This window comes from Numida meleagris, chromosome Z (assembly GCF_002078875.1).
Source record: "Numida meleagris isolate 19003 breed g44 Domestic line chromosome Z, NumMel1.0, whole genome shotgun sequence".
Classification (NCBI taxonomy): domain Eukaryota; kingdom Metazoa; phylum Chordata; class Aves; order Galliformes; family Numididae; genus Numida; species Numida meleagris.
The window spans coordinates 66,159,044-66,181,574 of record NC_034438.1 but is presented as its reverse complement, the minus strand read 5'-3'; the positions used below and the strand labels follow the sequence as shown (position 1 = coordinate 66,181,574).

The 22,531-nt window shown below is 43.3% G+C and overlaps 1 protein-coding gene and 1 long non-coding RNA gene across 5 annotated transcripts in view; one reads left to right on the top strand and one right to left on the bottom strand.

The window, feature by feature from the left end:
• The window catches only part of LOC110390285, a 33,692-nt gene extending 16,784 nt beyond the window's left edge, over nucleotides 1-16,908 (bottom strand). Inside the window, exons 1-2 of one of the 2 annotated variants that reach the window (XR_002433662.1) lie at nucleotides 16,712-16,908; nucleotides 3,909-4,004 (exon numbers count right to left, since the gene is read on the bottom strand). This is a non-coding gene — a long non-coding RNA (uncharacterized LOC110390285). Of the gene's footprint in view, nucleotides 1-3,908; nucleotides 4,005-9,472; nucleotides 9,554-16,711 lie in introns of those variants that run through there. The other variant, XR_002433663.1, reaches the window with a different exon arrangement.
• SVEP1 (sushi, von Willebrand factor type A, EGF and pentraxin domain containing 1) overlaps nucleotides 17,038-22,531 on the top strand; it is a 131,992-nt gene continuing 126,498 nt past the window's right edge. For 2 of the 3 annotated variants that reach the window (XM_021380247.1, XM_021380248.1), the window contains exon 1: nucleotides 17,038-17,715. In XM_021380247.1, coding sequence (XP_021235922.1) covers nucleotides 17,209-17,715 — 507 coding nt within the window. In that variant the 5' untranslated portion in view covers nucleotides 17,038-17,208. The remainder of the gene's footprint in view (nucleotides 17,716-22,531) is intronic. The other variant, XM_021380246.1, reaches the window with a different exon arrangement.

Here is a 22,531-nt window from a genome sequence, read left to right as displayed (position 1 = left end):
CTCAGCCAAATCCAGCGCTACCGCCATAAAACAAACACTCCGCAAGAGCTATGTCAGCTCAGTGAGTGCTATTTCACCTTTTCAACCTGTAAAAAATAGAGAATACTAGCAGTGATCCAAGAATTTGGATGTATGGGGGTGTCAGACCATGCTCAGAGGTTGTTCTACTTGGGATCCAGTGTCAGAACTTCTACACTGTAAAAAAATTGCAGGCCGTATGAAAACTTGCTTTTTTGGTGCAGACCAGAATTGCATTTGGCAAAACCATGTAGAAGCGAAAGTCATGCTTTCAGGTGTTGAACACTGTACCGTAGGCACAGAGAGCTGCACTCAAGGGCACACTACTTTCTGTGAAGGACTTCTCTTCTGGAGCTTACCTGAGCAGCATATAGCATTATATATGCTCCTGTCTGCAGTAATGACTGAAAATTCACGAATTTGTGGAACTGCAATGAGATGCTTCTTCCCTATGTACACCTGCTGGATTTTCTGTTCAAAATAATAACACAGCAAAAAAGCTGATCCCTTTTCCAATTTGGAGCTGAAGTCTGATGCTTTTTTTAATGAACAGTAAATGATCACTTAGTCCAGTGTGTTTCAGATTTGCCTGTAAGACAGTAAGCCTGATTCAGCATACCTTATTGAAGATACTGCTGCCTTGTTCAGTGAGAGCAGTTGCGTCTAAAGGGTCAAACCCCTTAGCCATGTTATTTCTTAGCTTCTGACTTCTTGCAACTTGAACGGATCCCTCAAACTCTTCAAGCACTCTTAAATATAGAATTAAGGTAGCAGACAGAGACTGCATGTCTCCAGTAACTCTGGAAAAATGGTGTGCTAGACACAATATAAATTTAAAAATATTTGGAAGGCAAAAGTAGCAGAGCCTGCCAGATGATTGTTTCACAACAGCTCTTAAGGTTTCAAAACTTGTTTTCAATGTGTGAGAGAGGAAAAACAAATCTCTTCAAAAGCTTTCAGGAAGTGGAATCACAACAAAATGGCCCTCCCAAGACACAGAAGTCCAGGGTGGACACTTTCTACCTCTTAGCAGCAAATTTGTCATGTTCATTTCAAGAATCCTCTTGCATTTTATCTAAGGTTTTCTCAAAAAAAAATAAGTTTTATTAAATGAGGATGGATTTTTTCCCATTTAAAAAAACCCTTGGGTAAACCTAACAGACCTATCTGCTCTGAACTTTATGACCTTGTGACACAGAAGCTGAATGCTCCACCACACAAGCCTTGCCTCAAAGCCCAAGATGATAATAGCAACATTCATTATCACTTTTCTAGGCTATGAATTCTTTTTTCTTCTATTAAATTCATACCCCTACCTTCATAGCCTGAATGTAACACTCCCTGCTCCCCTTGCTCCCTACCCCACCAGAAACCCTATGGGAGGACAGTGTGTAGAAAGTCATGTCAAAAGAGAAGAGCTATAAGCTTTGCAGAAAGACACACACTGTTTGTGCTGCCTGTATTGGTTTTTGAAGTGTAGGAGCACAGTGCAATTTGTATGTTCTGTATGTTCATACGTGACATGCCAGAACCTCTGCTGGTGAAGTAAGTGTCTTGCCATTTAACCTTTTGCCACAACTATGCAGACTATTTAGCAATCCAAGCCCAGGAAGTTAAATTTTATTAGGCAGTTTGTGCAGTGCTTTTAGCATTTTAACACGTAAATAGACAAATACTCCCATATTCAAAGCCCAGAAAAATAAATGATCTTTCCCATTATGTTTCATATGACTGTTTGAGATTGTTTTATGAAACAATAACCAGTGTGATTTTCCAAGGTCATGTGCATGTTAGTGACAAAATTCAAATATAAAATGTCAACGAACTCTTAATTAGGTCAAGATGTCTAAGCAAAATTCCTTCTGTCCGAAGTGTAATCTTTTCCCTGTGTAGGATAATTAAAATAAATGATGCCCATGAGAAAAGGCATGCTTTAACATCAAAATCCCATTTATCTAGATAAGCTTCAAATCCCTCTTTGTTTTGTTCAGATAAAGTTCATCTGTCTCTATTTGCAACTGATCTGGCTTTTCCTAAGCTTAGCGTAGTGGGGGTTTTTTTTCACCTCTTTAGCCTCCACAGTTAGGTTTGCATAGTTGAAAAAAAGGAATCCTTTGCCCTTTCTGTTTTCCAGCTGTCTCAAAGCTCTTTATCTTAACCATTGTTTCTGATCTTGGTGGCCTACATATTTGGCAATTGTTAAAAAACAAAATCCAACAAACCACCAACAGGTCCTTCTTCACCCTAGTGCTATAGGGTGAGACAATGGTTAGACGGCAGGAAACCACACTTTTCTCACACAAGTAGCAGTGGACAGCCCATTTCACTCCAGTTATGCAGGGAGAGATGACTTGAGACAGTAAGTCATGCCAAAGACATTGGAAGAGGATGAATGTGACTTGAAATGCTCCAGTATTTGTTTTTGTAAAAGATATTTCAGTTCTTTTTCTTCCTTCCCTGTATTTACATTAGAAAGTATCTCCAGGCCTACTCTTTTTATAGGACAGTTCAAGAGTCGTAATCATGTCCATACATATTAGTACATTCAGCACCAAAAAAGACAGTTGGCTCTAGCCTTTAAAAACAGAAAAGTAGCCTCCCTTCCTTCCGATCATTATGAGTGAACAAACTAGCCTCTACACTTCAAGGCAGCAGTTTCCCTTACCCCTTCACTCTCTTCTAGGAGCTCATCATCTTTTTTCTGTGTTTTTCTGAGATGATCTCTTTGGAGTTTTTCCCAAAAACATTATCATTCTAGAAACCTATACTGTTTCTGCAAACTTGTAAATGTGCTTGCAGTAGAAAAGAGCAGAAGTAAATAGTGAAGGTGAAGGGATGGATTAAACAGTAAATTACACTTACTTATTTTTATTTAAGGGAGAAAGAAAAGAATATGAGCGCTCAATAAGAACATAGCTACATTTGCTGCATTGAAAGACTCTTGCTTGCTGGTCTAAAACATACACAACCTGAGACAAATTCATAAAATGAGGATATGAAGTTAGCAAGTTTTAAATCTTAAACTAACTGCTTTGCAGAAAACAACATCTTTGTAATTCTTCACCCTTTCTTCAAGGACAAAAAGCAGTTTCTACTTTTACCTCCCCTCTAGTTCTGCAAGCTTTATTCACAAAATTGGAACTTTTCACTTTTTTTCTAAATCCAACTTTTTAAGACTTTAGTGAGAATCTGAGCTGTCACTGAACTTGGCTTTGATTTAAAAGAGCGTTTTTATCACACAAGTCTTTCCTGACCAGGCAGGGTTATATATCTGAACTGGAGCATTAAGTGAGTGTGTACATAACAATTCCTACATTACTTTCTGTGGGCATGCTGGCAACTCTCTTAGCAGTCAATTCAAGATTGCATAAGATAGAATAAAGAAAAGTAGCCAAATTGAAAATTTTGGTGTTTATAAATCACCATACCTTTAAGAAACATGTGCAGAACCATAACTTATTTTTTTTTAAGGACACCACTGTAGTAAAACTCGTTGAGAGAGTTCACGGGACATTAGACTCTCTTCCTCTTCCCTCCTGTCCATAAAACTCTCTCTTCAGTGTCTTACAAGATCACAGAATTCTTTAAAAAGCATGTGAATGTATTTTCTGCTTCTGTTTTTAACATTAAGCACTTCTCAGGCCATAATAATTTTACATTTGCGTTATATTGTACTCCTTTTCCTTTTCCTTGTATTTATTTAAATACATAGCTAATCAGTTTATTCCTGCAAATAGAACAGGAAAACTTGCAAAAGTAATGGAAATTGTAAAATTCTTTAGAGAGAACAAAAGATTTTGAGCTTAGCACTTCATTGAAAGAAATATTTAGGGAGAGACAGATTCTTTTATAGGAGTGTGTAAGTGATCTGGAAACAGTTTGGCACTCACTTGTCATTTCTTTCTTCCTGTCATTCCAAGCAAGTGGGATTTGTTTTTTTTTAATCCAAATCACCTTGTTTCCTTGGAAGTTCAAATGCTCATCAACTGTGAAGAGAGAGAGAAAAAGAGAAAGAAAGTAAACTTTTACTAGCATGGCTGTAGCCCATGGAAGATGAGAAAAAAGAAGTGAATTTATATATAGTAAAAATCACCATTCTGCGACTATGACGTCCTAGTAAACCTGGTGTGCACTATGTTTATATGCATGGCTAGATATTATGGGTACCAACTCAGGGTATCTGTTACCATTGTAAATCTATCCATTTTTGAATATAAAGACATTGAAGACTGTATATGCCCCCACAGACTAAGGATTAAGTAATAGAATCATTTCTGAAAATAACTCTTTTCAGCTCACACCTTATGCTGTGATACTCACTGTAAACACCTTAACCAGATATATCAATCAAGAGTAGCTCATGGGTTGGCACTTGTATATGCACAAACAATACAATGTAGCATACAAAAAACCCTAATAAATACGTTCCTGGTGGAATAATTTTGCAAGTACCTGCAATTAATTGTTCATAAATAGGAAAACTATGTATATAGCTTTCAGTGCAAAGGACAAATTTAAATTTGGGTGAGATTATCTGAGACATCCAGCATAGTTTCACAAAGGGCAGATCGTGACTGACCAATCTGGTGGCCTTCTATGATGCAGTGATGGCATTGGTGGGTAAAGGTGGATCATCTACCTGTACTTGTGCATGGCCTTTGATACAGGCCCACACCACACCCTTATCTCAAAATTGGCATGACATGGATTTGAGGGCTGGACTATTTGGTGGATAAAGGATTGGTTGGATGGTCATATCCAGAAGGTTGTTGTCAATGGCTCTATGGCCAGGTGGAGGCTGATCACTAGTGGTGCCCCCCAGGGGTCTGTCTTGGGACAGGTGTTCTTCAATATTTTTATCAATGGCATAGACACTGGGATCGAGTGCCCCCTCAGCAACTGATGACACCAGGCTAAGTGGTGCAACTGACACAACAGAAGGAAAGGATTTCATCCAGAGGAACATGAACAGGCACATGAGAACCTAATGAGGTTTAATAAGGCCAAGTGCAAGGTGTTTCACTTGGGTTGGGGCAGTCCCAGATATGAGTACAGACTGGGAGAAAAACTTATTAAAAGGAGCCCTGTGGAGAAGAACTTTGGGTCCTGGTCAGTGAAAAGCTGGACATGACCCAGCAGCATGCGTTTGCAGCCCAGAAGGCCAACATTCTGGGCTGCATCAACAGAAGGGTGGTCAGCAGAGAGAGGGAGGGAATTACTCCCCTCTCTGTTGCCCTTGAGAGGCTCCATTTAGAGTACCATGTCCCAGCCTGGGGCCCCCAGTAGAGAAACAGTACGCAGCTGTTGGAATGGGTCCAGAGGAGGGCCAAAAAGATGATCAAAGGGCTGGAGAACTTCTACAAAGAAAGGCTGAGCAAGCTGGACTTGTTTAGCTTGGAGAAGGCACCAGGGAGAACTCACTGTGGCCTTCGAGTACTTGAGACCTTACAAGCAGGAGGGGGACCAACTTTTTACAAAGTCTGATAGTCGCAGGACAAGGGGAGTGGCTTTAACCTAAAAAGAGATTTACGTTAGACGTTAGGAAGAAATTCTTTACTCAGAGGGTGGTGAGGCCCTGGCACAGGCTACACAGAGAAGTTGTGGATTCCCCATCTCTGGAGGCATTCAAGGCCAGGCTGGATGGGGCCCTGGGCAACCTGATCTAGTGAGAAGCAATCAGAACAAAAAAGATCTCCTGGAAAGAGTCCAGCGGAGGGCCACAAAGAGGATAAAGGGTCTGGAGCACCTCTCTTATGAGGAAAGGCTGAGCAACCTGGATCTGTTCAGTCTTGAGAAAGGAAGACTGAGAGGGGATCTGATCAATGTCTATAAATATCGAAGGTGCGGGAAGCAAAGGGACAAGGCCAGGCTCTTTTCAGCAGTGGTGACAGGACAAGGGAAAATGGCCACAAACTGAAGCATAGGATGTTCTGCACAAATGTGCATAAGAACTTCCTCACAGTGAGGGTGACAGAGCACTGGAACAGGCTGCCCAGAGAGGCTGTGCAGTCTCCTTCTCTGGAGATGTTCAAGACCCGCCTGGACGCCAACCGGTGCAACCTGGTCTAGGCAGCCCGCTTTGCAGGGGGGTTGGACTTGATGATCTCTAGAGGTCCCTTACAGCCCCTACAATTCTGTGATTCTATGATCCTGTGACCTGAAGGAGCTCTTTGAAAGGGCTGAATGAAATCTGGTTAGTGTTCAAGGTATTGAACCAATATGCTTAGAGGAAGGGCAAAATTAAGAGCATATGCTTTGTGTATAAATACAAATCATGAAGAGGGAAAATGTAAACATTAAGTTTGGAAGGAGAACTGAAACCACAAACGAATAAAAAGAAAATAGCAAGAGAGCACCAAAGTACCTCTTTCCATACAGTGTATGATTCAGGGCCTTTTGTCTCTACCTCATTACTACTGAGCTCTGGTGCTTCCCCTCCAGTGCTTGAGTAGATATTTATGAATTCTATTTATAGCCTTCTGGATATAAAAACCATCCCCACACAACACTAAGTGATTCCATCCCATGTTTCTAGTAAAAACAGGTGCTTAAAGCTTTGCTCCTATGATATTAAGAGGTTTGATCTAGGTTAACTTGAAGTGATAGATTCTTTAAAAAGCCTACAAGACTTCTATAAGAATCCACCAGGCTATTAAAAGTCATGTAGAAAATGGGGCTGAAACTGATGATGAACATCGCAAAGCTGCAAGCAGCACTACGTTCTAGTTGGAGTTGAACTTGGTCATGCAGCTGTGTTTAGCACACAGCCCTGATAACAGCTCTGTAATTTAATATGGCCAGGAGTGAAAAACTCTTCAAGCATAATGAAGGTTTGCACTACTGGCTGCCCGCATCCAAAGCTCTTCCAAGCCTCTTTCCTTCTCCACAGTGCTCAACACAGAGGCAGTCCTTGCCTTTACTAATGACAAAGAACACAATATAGTAAGAGCACAGAAAACCTTCAGTGAAATATATCCCAAAGCCTGGTGTCTAATGCAAAGGAAAACATGGTTGGAAGTTGCATAAATTTGAGTGAACATAGGTCTGACAACCAAAATGAAATCACTGTTTCCTGTAACAATAGTTTCAGTTAAGCATCCTTGTAATAAGAACAAAACACCAAGTACACATAAGTAGAACAGCTTTACAAAATGGAGGAGTACAAGAATTGAGTTAGATGGACATGACTCTCCAACATGCCTTAACAACTGCATACCTTGAGCAATTTTAGGAGAAAAAAAATTCATTAATTCCCAGTGATAACAAAAACAGATTTTGTATAGGGTACACTAGAATATATTCACCATATTTCTTTGATGTCTTTTTCCCAAGTTTCATCCATGGGCAGTGATTGCACTATAAAGTTTTTTAGTTTCATAGTAGTAGTTCAGCTTTTAATGCCAAATGTCCATTGACAAAAACTGCACAGCTAACCTTGTATCATACACTACACATAAAGATGTAGCAATTAACTTGTTTGCTTTTCCAAACATTACTATCCTTCATACATTTCATGAGAAAGGATGAAGTCTACTTCTCATATTAGGAAAAGTTGGGGGTCATGGAAAAAGAAGGATCTGAATGTCATTTAATGAATATTATAAGAAACAGAAGTATGCCGGTATACTAATAATAATATACATTAACACATTTGTCTGGAGGCTGGAAATACAACCCCCTAGGAGTCCTTTCCCTCTATCTTTTTTATTAAACTATAAAAGTCATAATCTCCTTACAAATTAATTTCCAAGTTATACAAGAGTTCATGAAAAAGCTGGTAATAAAATATTTTTAAATGCACTTATTTTCAATAGAATATTAAAAAATACATAAAACAAATATTGATTAGCTTCTTATTTCAGCTGAAAATCATGCTTTACCTCTTGAGAAAGTTCATCCAACATCAAACACAACAGCAATGAGAGCACAAGTCAACTGAACGATGTTTGTCTAACTGCCACCACCTGCCCTAGTTTCTCTGAGGACACAGGGGCTGTGGTGGGGTACTCAAGACCCCTACAAAGGATGCCAGGGATCTCTCAGTATTGGGGCCTTCAAGGCTGGTGGAGAAACCTGGGCCAGATGCAAAAGGCTCCTAATAGGAAGCAGCAGGGCTGGGGGTGGCCACGGGGCTGTCCTCCTGCCGTCCTGCAGCACGGACATTCCAGCAGTCCTGCAGTCAGTAGATTTCTGGGCCATACAGGGCTATCAGGATTTTTATGAGCCTCCTCACACTGGCTACAGCACCTGCAGCAATGTACACACACAGGAAGCCCACAGCAGTGCCCTGAATGACAAGCACAAGCACCTCCCACCACTCCTTGCTGGAGAGCCCCTCAATCTCTTGTTGGAACCACTGGAGCAGCGATTCAAGATCTCCTGGATATTCTTGGAAAAAGGCAGCCCTCAAGTGGGAATTTGTGTTCAGGAGCCACAAGCAGTGGCTCTGCAGGCCCCGGCTCATCCTGCAGGCCATCATCTGAGTGTTCTGCTGCTGTGGGACAGAACAATCCAGATTATCATTGTCTGATCTCACCCAGTATTGGATGGTCTCTATGTTGTCCCCTCATAGGGCACAACTCAGCTTCTTCCTCACCCACCAGAGCACACAGCTGTAGCTGTGGAGACGGGATCACATAGGCGACATTGTTCCAGCTATGCCCATGGATGGGGCAAGTCCAGTCCAACACCACCTCTGTGACCCCAGGCTGCGCAGTGGGCTTGGGAGAGCCGAGCTCGTAATGCTGCTCCCCTACTCTGGTGCTTCTGCTAGCAGAGGTTGCCACAAAGTACAAAAGAGAGATAGGCCACAGTCACTCCAGGGCTGGAAGCAGCCATGACCCAGTCCCTCACCAGGAAACCTGCCTGTCCCCTGCTCCCCACCAGCTGCCCAAGGGACCTAGCTGTCCCCACACCACTCACCTCTGCTGCTGTGAGTGTACTCCTCAGGGCCCGAGCTGCCTGAGCCAGGCAGGGCTGGGGGAAACAAGGTGATGCTGTGTGGATGGGTACCAAGAGCACCTGCTGGCAGCCCCACAGCACAGCACAACCAAATCCCCATTCAGTGGTCCAAGACTCACATACAGGCTCAAAGGGAGTCCAGGCATGAGCCAGGCTGCTCTCTGCAAAGGCTAGCAAGGTCACAGTCATCTCTCACTCATATCGTAGTTCCTTGATTAATGACCTCACAACACATCATCACATGTGTTCAGGCAACAGCCTAAACTTCCATCACTCTCCATCATTCATTGATTTTCCTTTGTAACGGTGATATAGTTGGGAAACAAAAATTATATGTTTACTATCTCCACAACAATCATCTTCCATGAATTGTTCAGACTTTCTGAAGACACATTTTTCCCTGTTCTGGTCTGGATGCAATACAAATTGGTAGCAATCTCTATGTCAGGGTTGCTTTTTTTTGTGTTTGTATCACGGGAGGATGTTTGCTTACACTTTCTTAATGCAGGGAATGTGCGTTAGCAGGGGTATTGGACTATATGATCTCCAGAGGTGACTTCAAACCTATATGAGATTCTCTGCTTCTTTGTAAATTCCATGTCCTTTGTGATCACACAATACCTATTCGCTGACACAGCCACAAGCAAATCTTTGTGATGAGACAAAATACAAGACCACAGAAAAGGTAAATAGCAGGATACAGAGCAAGCAAGGAGAGAGGCAGCACACAAAGCAAACATTTTGCCACAGTGCTGATGTGTCTTCATGCACCCTAGGGCCATCAGCCACACATACGTGTCTTTGTGAAAACAAAAGGATCATTATTTAGATAATTTTCTACAGATTCAAATTTGAAATTCTGAAATGGTGTCAACTGTCAAGTTTCCATTGGTTTCACGATTTCCAGAAAAAAATTCAAATGTAGGGGTCTCTTTCTTCCTTAGCACTTGCTTGGGCAAAATTCCTATCAGTAATGGCTGGGAGTTATGCCTGAATATGGATGGAAAGATTAAGCCCAGAACACTCAGCCTCAGTTTGAACATCCTGATGTTGTTTGTTGGTTTGGTTTGGTTTTTTGGCCGAAATTTTAGTATTATTTAGCTTAATCAAACAGAGAAGGAGACACTCGGGGCAGTTAACAGTAAGAGGACATACCCTAAATGTTACTTCAGCCAGAAACAGTCACATGAACAAAATGGATCAGACTACTAAAGGAAGTCGTAAGTTCACTTACCTTTCTGGTTTAACTGCCACAAACACATATATCTTCTAAGTGTGATTTCAAGTGGGCGAGTGAGCTTAACCTAAGACACAATGTGTCCTCCTTTCTGTTTGTCTTTACTCCTGATAGGCTGCTGAAGAAAGGCTGTGAAAGTTCAATCAAGGATTTGTAAACTCTTGAGGAACTAGGAGTACCTCCTGCTCGGACAGAAAGGATGCAGCAGATGTCTAGAAGAGGAGAGAAGGGAGGTGGATGCTCTCCCAGTTCTCTCAGTGTTGTGACATAACTGCTGGCTGGGATGTCCCAGTAACGTCTCCATTAACACATAAAGGAAGAGGTCATTGGACCTTGCCACTGCTCTTGCTCTCATTTCACTACTTTCCTGCTCCCCCTCTAGCACACTGAGTTCAGTGTTGATTACTCACATTTTTTTTTTCTTTCTGTAGGCTCACACTACCTCTTCAGCCTTGTTTATTTTCCCACTCCTGGCACCGCGGTTTTGAGGGCTTTTCGTCCTAATTTCTACTTTCATGTCTTCAGCCTTGGTTTGGCTTGATTTCAAAATAATATTTTGAGTAATATGCATACAAAATCTCATTCTAAGGGAAAGTGGGCTGGTATGAATGCAACGTGAACCATGCCAGGATAGACTAAGATTCTGCCTACTTTTGAATCCTCTCTTCAAATGCCACATTTTACGTAGCAATTTGAATCCAAGCAAGTGTAGTTAACACACTCTCAAAATCTGGGATATGCAACTCCAAGATTTCAGAGATGGAAGTGATATATTTGCAAAGTTGTAAAGCTGTGGATGGACTTTTATTCTGCTGATAAAATTTTAAATAATTAAATAATAACAAGAAGTTGTACCTTAAATTATTTAAATTACTGTTCTTCTTAACGTAAAATTCTGGTGTCCACTGCATTACATGGCTTGGAGTTCAGCTGCTTAGGCAAACACTGTTGTGAGTAGCACCTCCTGAATCATATTCTTGACATTTTCACATAAAGACACTTAATCTTTGCATTGGAAGCAATAGTGGAATTGCTTCATATCAATGTCTCTGTTTCTCTCGTGACTTCCTATCCACCATACGCTTTTACCAATCATATCACTTTTCAGTTGATCATTTTTCCAGGCTAGAATCACTTCCTGTCTGAGAGTGGTATTTTCAAGAATATCACAACATCATAAATGCACATCTAACAAATTTGATCTTCCTGGGTGATGATGAAAGTCATACAAACTTTAATGAGGAAGCTATAGCTCTGGAGACTCGAGTCCTTTCTTACCCATAGAGAAGTTACACTTCTCAACTTGTAAGCTTCAGTTCTGCTAGAAAAGAACTGCTCCACACACTCCAAACCTTTTCTCCTTGACTCTCAATCTTTGGCAATGCTGGAAATAACAGAACATAAGTCCTTCTTCTGAAAAGAGAATTTAGAAATGTATTCTGATTCTTCTACAGCAAGGTCCTACCTTACTGGGTTAGAGGAGAATAAATACCATGTGAAGCAGTCAAGTAGTAACTGCGCACCTTAAGTAAGTGAAGCATAAGTTTGCCAGTGCTTTTTTGTTTCAAGGTTATATTATGCAGCAAGAAAAAGCAACTTGGAACAGCCTGTCTACCAAAACTGCTTTTAAAAGTTGTTAACTTATTTGGGAAAAAAAATAAAGCTCCTGAACAGACTTAATCCTACAGACTTTGCCTGGATCTGTCCTGCTACGCTAGAGCTTTCGAAGCCTCTAGTTTCCCTGCACCTGAACCTGTCTTTTATGACCAAGGATGCCTTTCATAGTTTTCTCATATTTAGAATCTGCTTGGATTTTTGCAAAAATCATGCAACTCATACTTTCGGGTATAGAATATGCTAAAATGTAGTCACTTCAGCATGAAAGTCCTGACTTTGTGTTCAACAGGCAAAGTATGTTTTGTGAACTCTCATGAGCCTAGCCTAAAAGTGTATTCAACATCTGCTGTACAGACAAAGACTAGCAGATGTTTTAATTTTGCCTACCTTTTTTTTTTTTTTTTAATCTTGGAAGCTAGTCATATTATATTCTCTGTGTGCATTGGGCTTGTCTACAAGTGAAGATGAAATTCATTGTCTGAATACTGCAAAGCAATATGAATCTTGTTTTTCTTTTTTTGTAGCTTGAACTAATAACCCATTGCCTGGATCGCTCAAGTGCTTGTTTGCTCTGCTGAAGACTGAAACACCCATCCCCTTTACAGACCTCTGCCTGAAAGCAGAAACTTTTGGCAGACTGACTCTTCTCCGCCTACGTAATAATCCTTTTCCAAAGTCATGCGGACAGACACTTTGCCCTCATTTAAGGGCCACGTACTCTCTTCAGACTGTATCAGAACTCCCAGAGGTGTCAATGGGATCTGCATGCATAAATCAAATCTGACTGCTCTCAATTTGTGTGTGTTTAAACAGTTTATGTGGGAAGTCTGAACTTCAAGTTTCTAGTACTGAACAATTAATCTTAAAATAATTAAAGCCAGTGAGTTTTTGGTATTTGAAAGAATTCCAAAGTATGTATCTATCCTAGCTTTTTAATGATAAAACAAGTGATAATTTAACAGATTAATCTCTCTTATTTTTTTAGAGCACTATTACTCTCACAGAAAAATAGTTAATTTCCTCCAAGCAAGTTGCTCCATATTCTGCTTGAGCCAAGAAGGGCCAAAGCCTAAAAGTAAAAAAAATCACTCACTTTCTATTACTGAGACATGTATTGCCTACTATCAATATCTCAGTTTTAAATGTAAAATACATCCTGATCTCTTCTCTCTACTCGTATCACCATTGCTACTAAAAAAAAAATCCAGTGATTAGAAACTGCTGAAGCAATTTGTTCCAGCAATACAACCCACTGCAGAGAGCTCCCAAGGGCAGATCCTGCTCTTCGTCACAGTTTGGAGACAGCAAATGAAAACTGTAACTAGGGCTGTAGGTAGGCAAGCCACTGGCAGCAGTGCCGCTCTGGAAGAATGTTTTAGGGCTGAGGAGAAAATACGCCTTCCAGCACTCAGGAGCTGGACCTGTCCTCTCTGCCCTTCCTCTCAAAGCTACAGGAGGAAAGAGGAAGAAGTGACTTCCCATAGCTCCTTCTTCCTCTTCCACCTCCTTTCCAGGAAGACTTTGGGCACCACCTACCAGAAACTGCCTCAGGGCACTTCTTCCCTATTACAGTGTTAATGGATCCCCAGTAGGCAGATTTCAGAGGTCATTTTCTAAGAATGCAAGTAGTTCCCATTTCATAGTCTATTCCTGCTAGTTTTACTCCTCATGCAGAGTTTTCAACACCTCCAGATGAAACACTGCCGGACATCTACAAGGGAAGTGGCCAGTGCAGGTTAATCCCGTGCCGTGCCTACAGCTTTTCATCCTTAAGGAAGGACATCTGGCTCTGTTAGCTCCGTATTGTGTGAGGTTTCTTCAGATGGATGCTCTGATGAGCACAGAGGGAGACTCAGAATAAGCTTAAGTAACATCAGGTTCTTATTTCTGTTTGAAAACTCTCATTTTATCTCTAGCTTAGATACAGTTTAGAATGCTGCAAAGTTCCTGCAAATGATGTAATGTTTCAATTGCAGTTGAGTTTCCACCATGGCACAAAGTCACTAACAGAACATCTTCACAGTAAAAACAAAAATGACCTGCATTTCTCCAAAAATTGTAGGGTATGTAATACTGCGGCATTGCCTCTGCAGGCATGAATTCTGCGTGGGTTGAGCACGGGGATGTATTTCATCCAGCTGTATTTGGGGGAACATGAAGGGGGGGGAATATAATGCTTTCCTTCTCCATATTTGGAAAGATGGTTGGCCATGTTTCATTGAGCAATTCAACCAAGAAGCTATTTGGCTAAAGGACAGCAGTCCTCAGACAGTTTGTTTGCAGAAGGGCTTTTAACTGGGGGGTATAGATTTCCCTTTTGTTTAGTAAGCAGGGTGGTGTTAAATGACCATATGATCTTGAGGGGAGACAGCAAAGAATTACTGGAATTTGTGAAGTCTGTGGATTTTAATAAGATAATTAAAGAGATACTGAATGTGATTGTAAGAGTAGCTGAAGTTCTGCTCTTAAACAACCCCTGTCAGGAAGTCAGTTCTCTTTTGTTACATGACAAGGGCACTTTATCCACAAGATCTAGTGTTTTTTTGTTACCTGCTGCTTTGTAATGAAATAGTCGCAGCCCAACACCGCCTTCTCATGCACACTGTCACCACAAAGCCATGTGAAATCCGTACTATCTGTTTAAGTAGTGAAGCCCATAGGAGATATCTTGACCTTCAGGGACACTCAAAGTGGCAAAAAAATTCCTTCTGCTCTCTACTTCCCCATCTGCTACAGATCAGCATGAACCAAAGCACAAATAATATGCACAAATACAACAGGGAAAAGACCATCAAAAGCAGAGGGCTTAAGCATATCAACATGGAAAGGATTTGTAAAGAACTGGCAGGCAGGCTTGGAGAAGGCAATTTCATTACAACAGAGATTTCTACTGGAAATTGTGCTTTCAGAAAAGCTTAGTGAACATACAGTGAACACAATTCTACAGCTCACATGCACACAACCTCATGCTCTGTCACTGACAAGACAAGCTTTTATTTTGCAAGCAAAATCCTTTGGATAAAATACCTTCCTGAGGATTTCACAGCCTGCATCTAAGACTTTTAAAATTCAGTTTATTCCAGAATTTATTCTCTAGTTCTCTCAGCTCAAATCACAATATGAACACACTGGAATACTTTGGACACTGTCCCCATTCTTTCCCCCCTACTCTCGGATTGTGCATATTACAAATGCTAATGCTTCACAGTATCATATAATGCTTTATTTAGGGTCTCCTCTGCATTGCAAGGTTGAGTCCCAATGATTTTAAAGGGAGCTACCTGCGCCATACATGTGGGAGAACACACAAAGATTTTTTACCGGTTACAGGTCACTGATTCTTTTAGAAGTCTTTTGCAATTTAATTATCCACAAATCTAAAGGAAACTCACACTCACCACTTCAAGTTTTGTATCACTACCATGGGAGGGTCTCAGTCTTGCATCCAGTCAGAGCTTTGCTGTTCACCTATTTACTCATTTTTGCTGTGAACTGACTATGTGACTAACATGTTTACATCTTTAACTGATGACTTCACTTTGCTGCCCTTACATATAAGGGCATCTCATACAGCATATTCAGCTTTCTGCTGAACAAGTAAGAGCCTCAGTACAGAATGCAGGACTTGTGTGACCTACGAGAACAAGCGTTTTCACAAATTATGTGTGTATCAAGCACTAATTTATAACTACTCTGTTATTTTGGGGGCTTTCAGTACTGATTAGATCGCTGATACTGAAACTAACTGCTGTACTTTCAAAGTTAGTCCTACCTAGTTGCAGTCTCTCACACTAGCAGTACAGGTGGTGCACAGGGAAAATGGCCACCAACACGAGTTTTTCTTCCTTTGCTAAAAATGTTTCCAGTTCACCCTCCTTTCCTTTTCTTCTGCGTCCTACAATTTATTAAAAATTTGAATCCGGCTAGTGTTACAAAAACGTGGGGGAAAACAAGGGAACTGACAGTTACCTTGCCAACAAACAAAATTGGCCTACATCTCGATTGTGACCTGAACGTTCAGTGTAAAGGGAACATGTCATAACTGCAACTATTCACCTTCACCTAGGAACACCTTGTAGAAACCACTCATTTCATCCACTTTCACCTTCTCTTCTTGGCTACAACTTCCCATTCTGGGTTCTGCAAAGATTGGTATGATCTCTAGCCTGGTACACTGCAGATGAAGAATGCTTCAAGGTACTGCAGTGCCGTTACTCAGCCCACAGTGAATGCAACTCAGGCATCACTTAGTTAATCCCTCAAACGCTAATTAGAGCAAGTCAATTTGCTAGGGGAGGGGAGTGTTGTAGAAGCTTCCAACTGCCCCTTTCAAGGCAAAATGTTGCCTGTCACTACAGGGGCAAAGCCAAGCAGCCCAATGCTGCAACACTTCACTGTCACATAAACCAAGCGAGATGAACTGATTCAACTCATCATCAGCATACGTCTCAGTACCAAAACTCCACTCCACATACACCTCTCTGAGCATGTCCAAATGCTATTTCCATTTCAAGCACCATGTGGCAAAAGTACACCTAACAAATGTATTTTTGTGAAGTACTTAGACATGTTGGAACCACATATCAAATGCATCACTTCCCTAATTAAATGGTATCTCCCACAGCCCCTCGTCAGCTGCAGTGGAATTTGAGTATTGCTGGAAAGCCAAAGGAGCAGCACTGGATTTTCCATCAGCAGTGAAGAAGGACTAAGTAATCCCATTAAATATAAATGCGGGGTTTGACTTGCAAATGTACCACCGTGCACACCATGGCACTGCTGAATGGCAACAAAAGTAAACAACAGCAAAGAGATGGGCTGGAAAATGAAGGCAGGAGGGAGAAATACTGAGGAAAGAGCTGCAATCAACAGGTTTACCTGGCTGATCAGCGCGCTCCAAGGGGATTTTCCTGAGACTGAGCAACTGCTTGAAACGGAGCTGACCAGCTAGAGGGATGGTTAACAACAAATTAGGGAGTGAAATGAGCGGCAACAGCTTAGATAACCGAACCTGCGCAGCAGCGGGCAAGAAGGGGCTCCGCATCGGGGCTGCGGGTGGCCGGCCGCCCCCGGGACTCCCGTCCCTCCCCGCCCCGCCGCCGGGACCCATCGGGGCGGGCCGGGGCGGGCCGGCTGGGCGGGGAGGGAGCCGGGGGTGTCGCTCCCGAGCGGCGAGGGGCCGAGAGCGGGGCGGGCACCTCCGCCGGGGGGGAGGCGTCTGCGGCGCGGCCCGCGGGGGGATTAAAGGGCGCGGGTACCTGCGGGGGCCGGCGGTAGGGAGGCCGCCCCGGCGACGAGCGAGGAGGCGGGAGGTGGGGCGCCAGGGGGCGAGCAGCCGCCAGCCGCCGCCGTCTGCCCTCGCCCGCCGCCCCGCGATGTGGCCCCTGGTGGCTCTGTGTTGCTGGGGGGGACTGTCCCTACCGCTGTCCCTGGCGCTGTCGGCGCCCCAGGGCCGGGCGGCGGCCCTCGCTTCGCCCGCCCTGGCCTCGCCCGCCCCGGCGCCGCCGCTGCCCGACACGACGGAGAGCAAAGTGGAGAAGCTGGGCCGCGCCTTCAAGCGCCAGGTGCGGCGGCTGCGAGCGCGCAGCGGGCGGCTGGAGCTGGTCTTCCTGGTGGACGAGTCGTCGAGCGTGGGGCCGGCCAACTTCCTCAGCGAGCTGCGCTTCGTCAAGAAGCTGCTTTCCGACTTCCCCGTGGTGCCCGCGGCCACGCGCGTCGCCATCGTCACCTTCTCCTCGCGCAGCAACGTGGTGCCGCGCGTGGATTACATCTCGCGGCGGCGGCCGCAGCAGCACAAGTGCGCCCTGCTGGGCCGCGAGATCCCCGCCATCGCCTACCGCGGCGGCGGCACCTACACCAAGGGCGCCTTCCAGCAGGCGGCGGTGAGCGCGGGGCGGCGTGCGACGGGCGGCTGGGTGCGGGCGTCGTGGGTGTGAGCCGTCGTGCGGCGAGGGGCCGGGCTGTGGGCCCCTGTGCTGGAGCGGGGGGTACGGTCCTCCGTGTGGAGGTGGTGTGGTGTGTGATCCTGCGTGTTGCGGTCTGCGAGGTCGGCCCTTCGTGAGGGGGGGTGTTGTGCCGTCCTTCGTGTGGTGCGTGGTTCTTTCTGTGGAGGTGGCAGTGTATGAACCGCTGTTTGGTGGTTGTGTGGTGTGTGAGCCTCCCCTGTGATGGTGTGCGTGTGGAGGTAGTGGTGTGTGATCGTAGGATCAGAGTCCTTGGAGTTGGAAGGGACCTCTAAAGGCCATGCAGTCCATCTCCCCTGCGATGAACAGGGACACCTACAGCTCCATCAGGTGCTCGGAGTCCAGTCCAGCCTGACCTTACTGTCTCCAGGCATGGTGCATCCACTCAATCTCTGGACAACCTGTTCCAGTGCTTCACGACCCTTATTGTAAAAAACTTATTCCTTATGTCCAGTCTGAGGCTGCTCTCTTTTAGTTTGAAACCATTTCCCCCTGTCCTACCACAAGGCACCCTGCTAAAGAGTCTGTCCCCTTCTTTCGTCCAGCCCCCTTTTAGGTACTGAAAGGATCTTCTGTGTGGTGTGGGTCTGGTGTGTGATACTTTGTGTCGAGGTGGCAGTGTTTTTGTTGATGGTCTATGTAGTGTGACCCTTCACGTTTGGTGGAGGTGGCGTTTGAACCTTGTGTGGTGGTCTGGTCTGGTGTGTGATCCTGTGTGGTGCTGATCTTCCATGCAGCGAGGGTCTGGTGTGTGTCTCTCTGGTGGTAGTGTGGTGATGTTTCTCCAGGTGGTGATGGTGTGTTTTGAGGCTTCATGTGGTGTATTGTGTGGTACTCAGTGTAGAGGTGGCACTGTGTGAATTTCTGTGTGGTGGCAGTGGTGCATGCTGTGTGATCCTCTCTGTAATAGTGCTGGGGGGTGTGTGGTGCTCTGTGTGGAGGTAGTGCAGTGTGAGCCTCCATTTGGTGGTGGTGTGGTGTGTGATCCTGTGCGTGATGGTGTGATTCTGTGGTGATGTTGTGTGTGATTGTTCATGTGGTTGTGTAGTTTATGGTCCTCCCTGTGGTGATGGTGGTGGGGTGTGTGGTCCTCTGTGTGGAGGTGGTGTGGTATCTGACCTTCCCTGGAGTGTGGTACTGAGGGGCACCAGGCTGTATGGTGGTGTGGGATGTGGTATAGTCTGGTCAGACAGAGCAACTCATTGTCATTGTTCCATACCGCCTGATCTTTCGGCTCCCCTGTTTTCTGCTGCACTGAAATGCACTTAGAAGGAGCGTGGAGTCAGTGACCTGGTTTCAGAAGTGACAGAGATATAGATGTGAGTCAAGTCTGGCATCTGCCTTGGCTCTTGGCAGCAGAATGTGGTTCCACAATAGCTGTCAGCAGTCAGGGATATCTACATACTGTCGCCAGGTGACTGTTTTAATTGCGAATGACTGACACAGGTGCACTGAGGCTTTGTGTCATGTACCAGTAAATAGAAGTGTGTGTCCAGGAATGCTTCCAGGCACTTGGAATGGGATCCTTTGTGGTGGTATTAAGCAGTCCTATGGCCCAGCATTGGCTGGGCAATGCCTGGCATGCGCTGGCATTTTTGTGTGCTGGAGAGGTTTCCCTGTAGATAGTTGTGGACGGGTGGTCTGCTCTGGAAGCTTTTTTACTAGGGTAGACCTGGCTGTTCCTTGCCACGTGGCCTCTGTGTGTCTGATTTCTGGTAGCGAGCTGTAGCTGAGCACTAATTGTGTTTATCTTCACAATCTTCGTCTTATGCAGTCTCATTTGGAGTTGTTGAGTGAGCTGCAAGATGTCTGTCAGTGTTGGGCTTAAGATGTTGGCAAAGATATTCTTTTCGGCAGGAGGCAGCAATACCATTTTCCATTGTGCTCTAGGTTCCAAATGGAAAACCTTCCTTAGGAAGACACATCCCTGTGTTAGATCTTCAGTCTAGAATCAATATTTGATGTAGATACATCTCAGGGATGCTGTGTGAAAAAGTTAATGATACAAGCTAAAAATACCCTTATGAAAAAAACTAAAGTTGAAAAGATAATGTTTTCTTGGATACACTCTTGTCTAATCGTTCATTTCAGATGGAGTAAACAAAAATTCAGTTCAGAAACCTATAATTTAGTTTTACGAGTAAGCTGAATCTTGTGGGCATAACAGCATTGCTGTAATTTTACACTCTGGTCTCAGAAGAACATGGGAAGAATAATATTCACATGATGGCAGAGAGCATTCGAGTAACAAGGTTAAATTTTGCTTGGTTTGCTGACTTCTTGTTGAAGATACTGTCCTGTGGTTTTGTTCAGTGTGTCTTCCTCGTCTAAGACAAATTACAGCCTCGGGGAACACTCTCCTTTCTAGGACTCCTCAGAAAATGAGTATTGTATGTTTAAAATACCACTACTGGAATAAATTTACAGAAGTATTTTGAGTATAACAAAGTTGATGTTCCCTAGGGACCCTTGTGCTGTTGTCTTTTGTTTTTAACTGTCTTTTGTTAAAATAGTAATTATTTTTTCTTTCACTTTCCTAAAATGTCTCAGTTTTATTCTTATGATTTAATGTGAAGTTTCTTCTGCTTCAAACAAGAATTTTTTGCTTTTTTTTTTTTCCCCGAAAACTAGAAGCATCTGCAAGCCACGACAAACTCCCAGAAATAGTAGCAGTTAAGTATTGTAGTAACAGAAAATGAAGGAAAGCATGTTGTTACAATCATAGAATCATTAAGGTTGGAAAGTTCCTCTAAGATCATCCAGTCCAACCATCAACCCATTACTGCCATGCTCACCAATCATGTCCCGCAGTGCCATATCCACATAGCTCCCTAACGTAATCCTAGCACTCAAGGCTTCATGCAGGTAGGTAGGTCCCAAAGTGATTAACTGAACTCTATGGCAGTTTTATGAAAAGGTGAGGCACAGACAGATAAGTGAATTCTGTAACATTATCAGGGCACTCAAGTGGCTGACCTGGCAGAAGGATGTAGTAAATGAAAGGGAGCTAGATGTACTTATCATTTACTGTTGCAGAAACTGTGGCAGCAAAACTCTGTATTTAACATCCCCTGAAAGCAGAGCTACTCGGTTTCATTGACTGTTGCGTGTCTATGCAATGTCCGTCTTCTTCATAAAGGAGTTCTCACTGGCTCTGCAATTTTGCATCCTCTCCAAAGGTGTTTTGTAGAAAGGTCTCTTGCAGCATTTCTATGCTTTGTCAGAACTGTCCATGCTTACATGTGGACCACACTTTGACGTTTCTTCCCAGCAAATAAAATATGAATCCTACAAGGTACATGGCAGGACAGCAGGCAGGAGACAGTACCATGATAAGGAAGGCTGAACTGCTGTCAGTGTCTGGTTTTGCACCCTTGTTTGGGATTTTACGTAAACTGTGAGCTAGCAAGTGTAAAGTACATTTGCTGGTGTAAGAAATACTAGTGTTTGTGTTACTTTTCTCAGTGATCAAGATATCAGTGTTTCTGCTGCGATAATCTTTGTTCTAGACATCCAGAAGCTGGGCTTAATTGTAGGTATGGTAAAAAACAATCCATTTTGCTTTATCTTCAGTTCATCTAAGAGAGAGATTCATTATAATTACAGTTTTACTCTTAAAATTTTGTTCTCTGCATCTGTAAGAAATATAGTTACACCTTACTATTAACTTGTAAAGTTTGTTGACCTCCAGGCTAACCTTCAGATGCTGTGACTTTGTGTTATTATTTGACGTCTGCTCTTCAGCTTTACAGGTTTCTGGTTTTAGCTTCACTTTAGTATGTGAGGCAGGAGTACAGAGGAAACTGGGTACCAAAACTAGACCTTTGGAGAGTACTGGTCAAAACTCATGTATCCTGCTCCTGAAATTAGATGGTGACGTGACATCTGCTTTGGTATAGCACAAGTTCTACTTTATGAGATTGGAGTTAAGTAACAACTTCGTGGGAGATGCTTGTTTCTGTGTCTTGGATTCCCAAGATGTTAGCACTGACTGTGAAACTGATGATACAGTCCTCACCTTACAGCTGAAAGCTGTAGCTTGGGTAAAAGTGTAAGCTTATTTGACAGTGTTTCCATGCAATAAAATCAAAAATGGCTTGCAGTATCGATATGTCTTTTGTGATACATAGAGTAGTTAAATTAAAAATGGGGAAAGAGTTATAGCATGAAGTCATTCAGAACTCAGTGCTAAGATCCACAAACTTCCTTTGAAGAACATCAGTACTGTGGCTTGCCAGTATTACTATTATTTGTTTAGATTGTAGATCTTAGGAAGAACAGATGTAGAGTTCTATAGAACATACTGAGCATAACAAAATATAGCAGTTAGTTAGAGGTATTAACTTAGAGTTATGAACTCATGTGCAGCAGTCTTTCCGCTAATGCATACATCAACAGAAATAGTGTAAGGAAGGGCAGGAAACTAGATATTCTTTCAAAACTCTTTGGTCCAGTTTTTCACATAGTTGATGGGACAGCACAACCTACGTCCAGTAGATGTTATGCAGATTGCTTACTGCACATTAGACAGCTGTAGAGCTGTTACAGCAGTGAAGAATAGCTGAAGCAGAACTGAAAAAAGTAGGCTGAGGGAGTGTTGTTGCTGCTCTTTGGGGGATACATCTAAAATGAAAATAACTTGGTGGAATGAAGTGCTGAGTTTCCCAGGTGTAGGTACCTGGGACTGTCTATTCCAAAATCTCAGCACACTGCAGGATTAGATAAGAAATTGTAT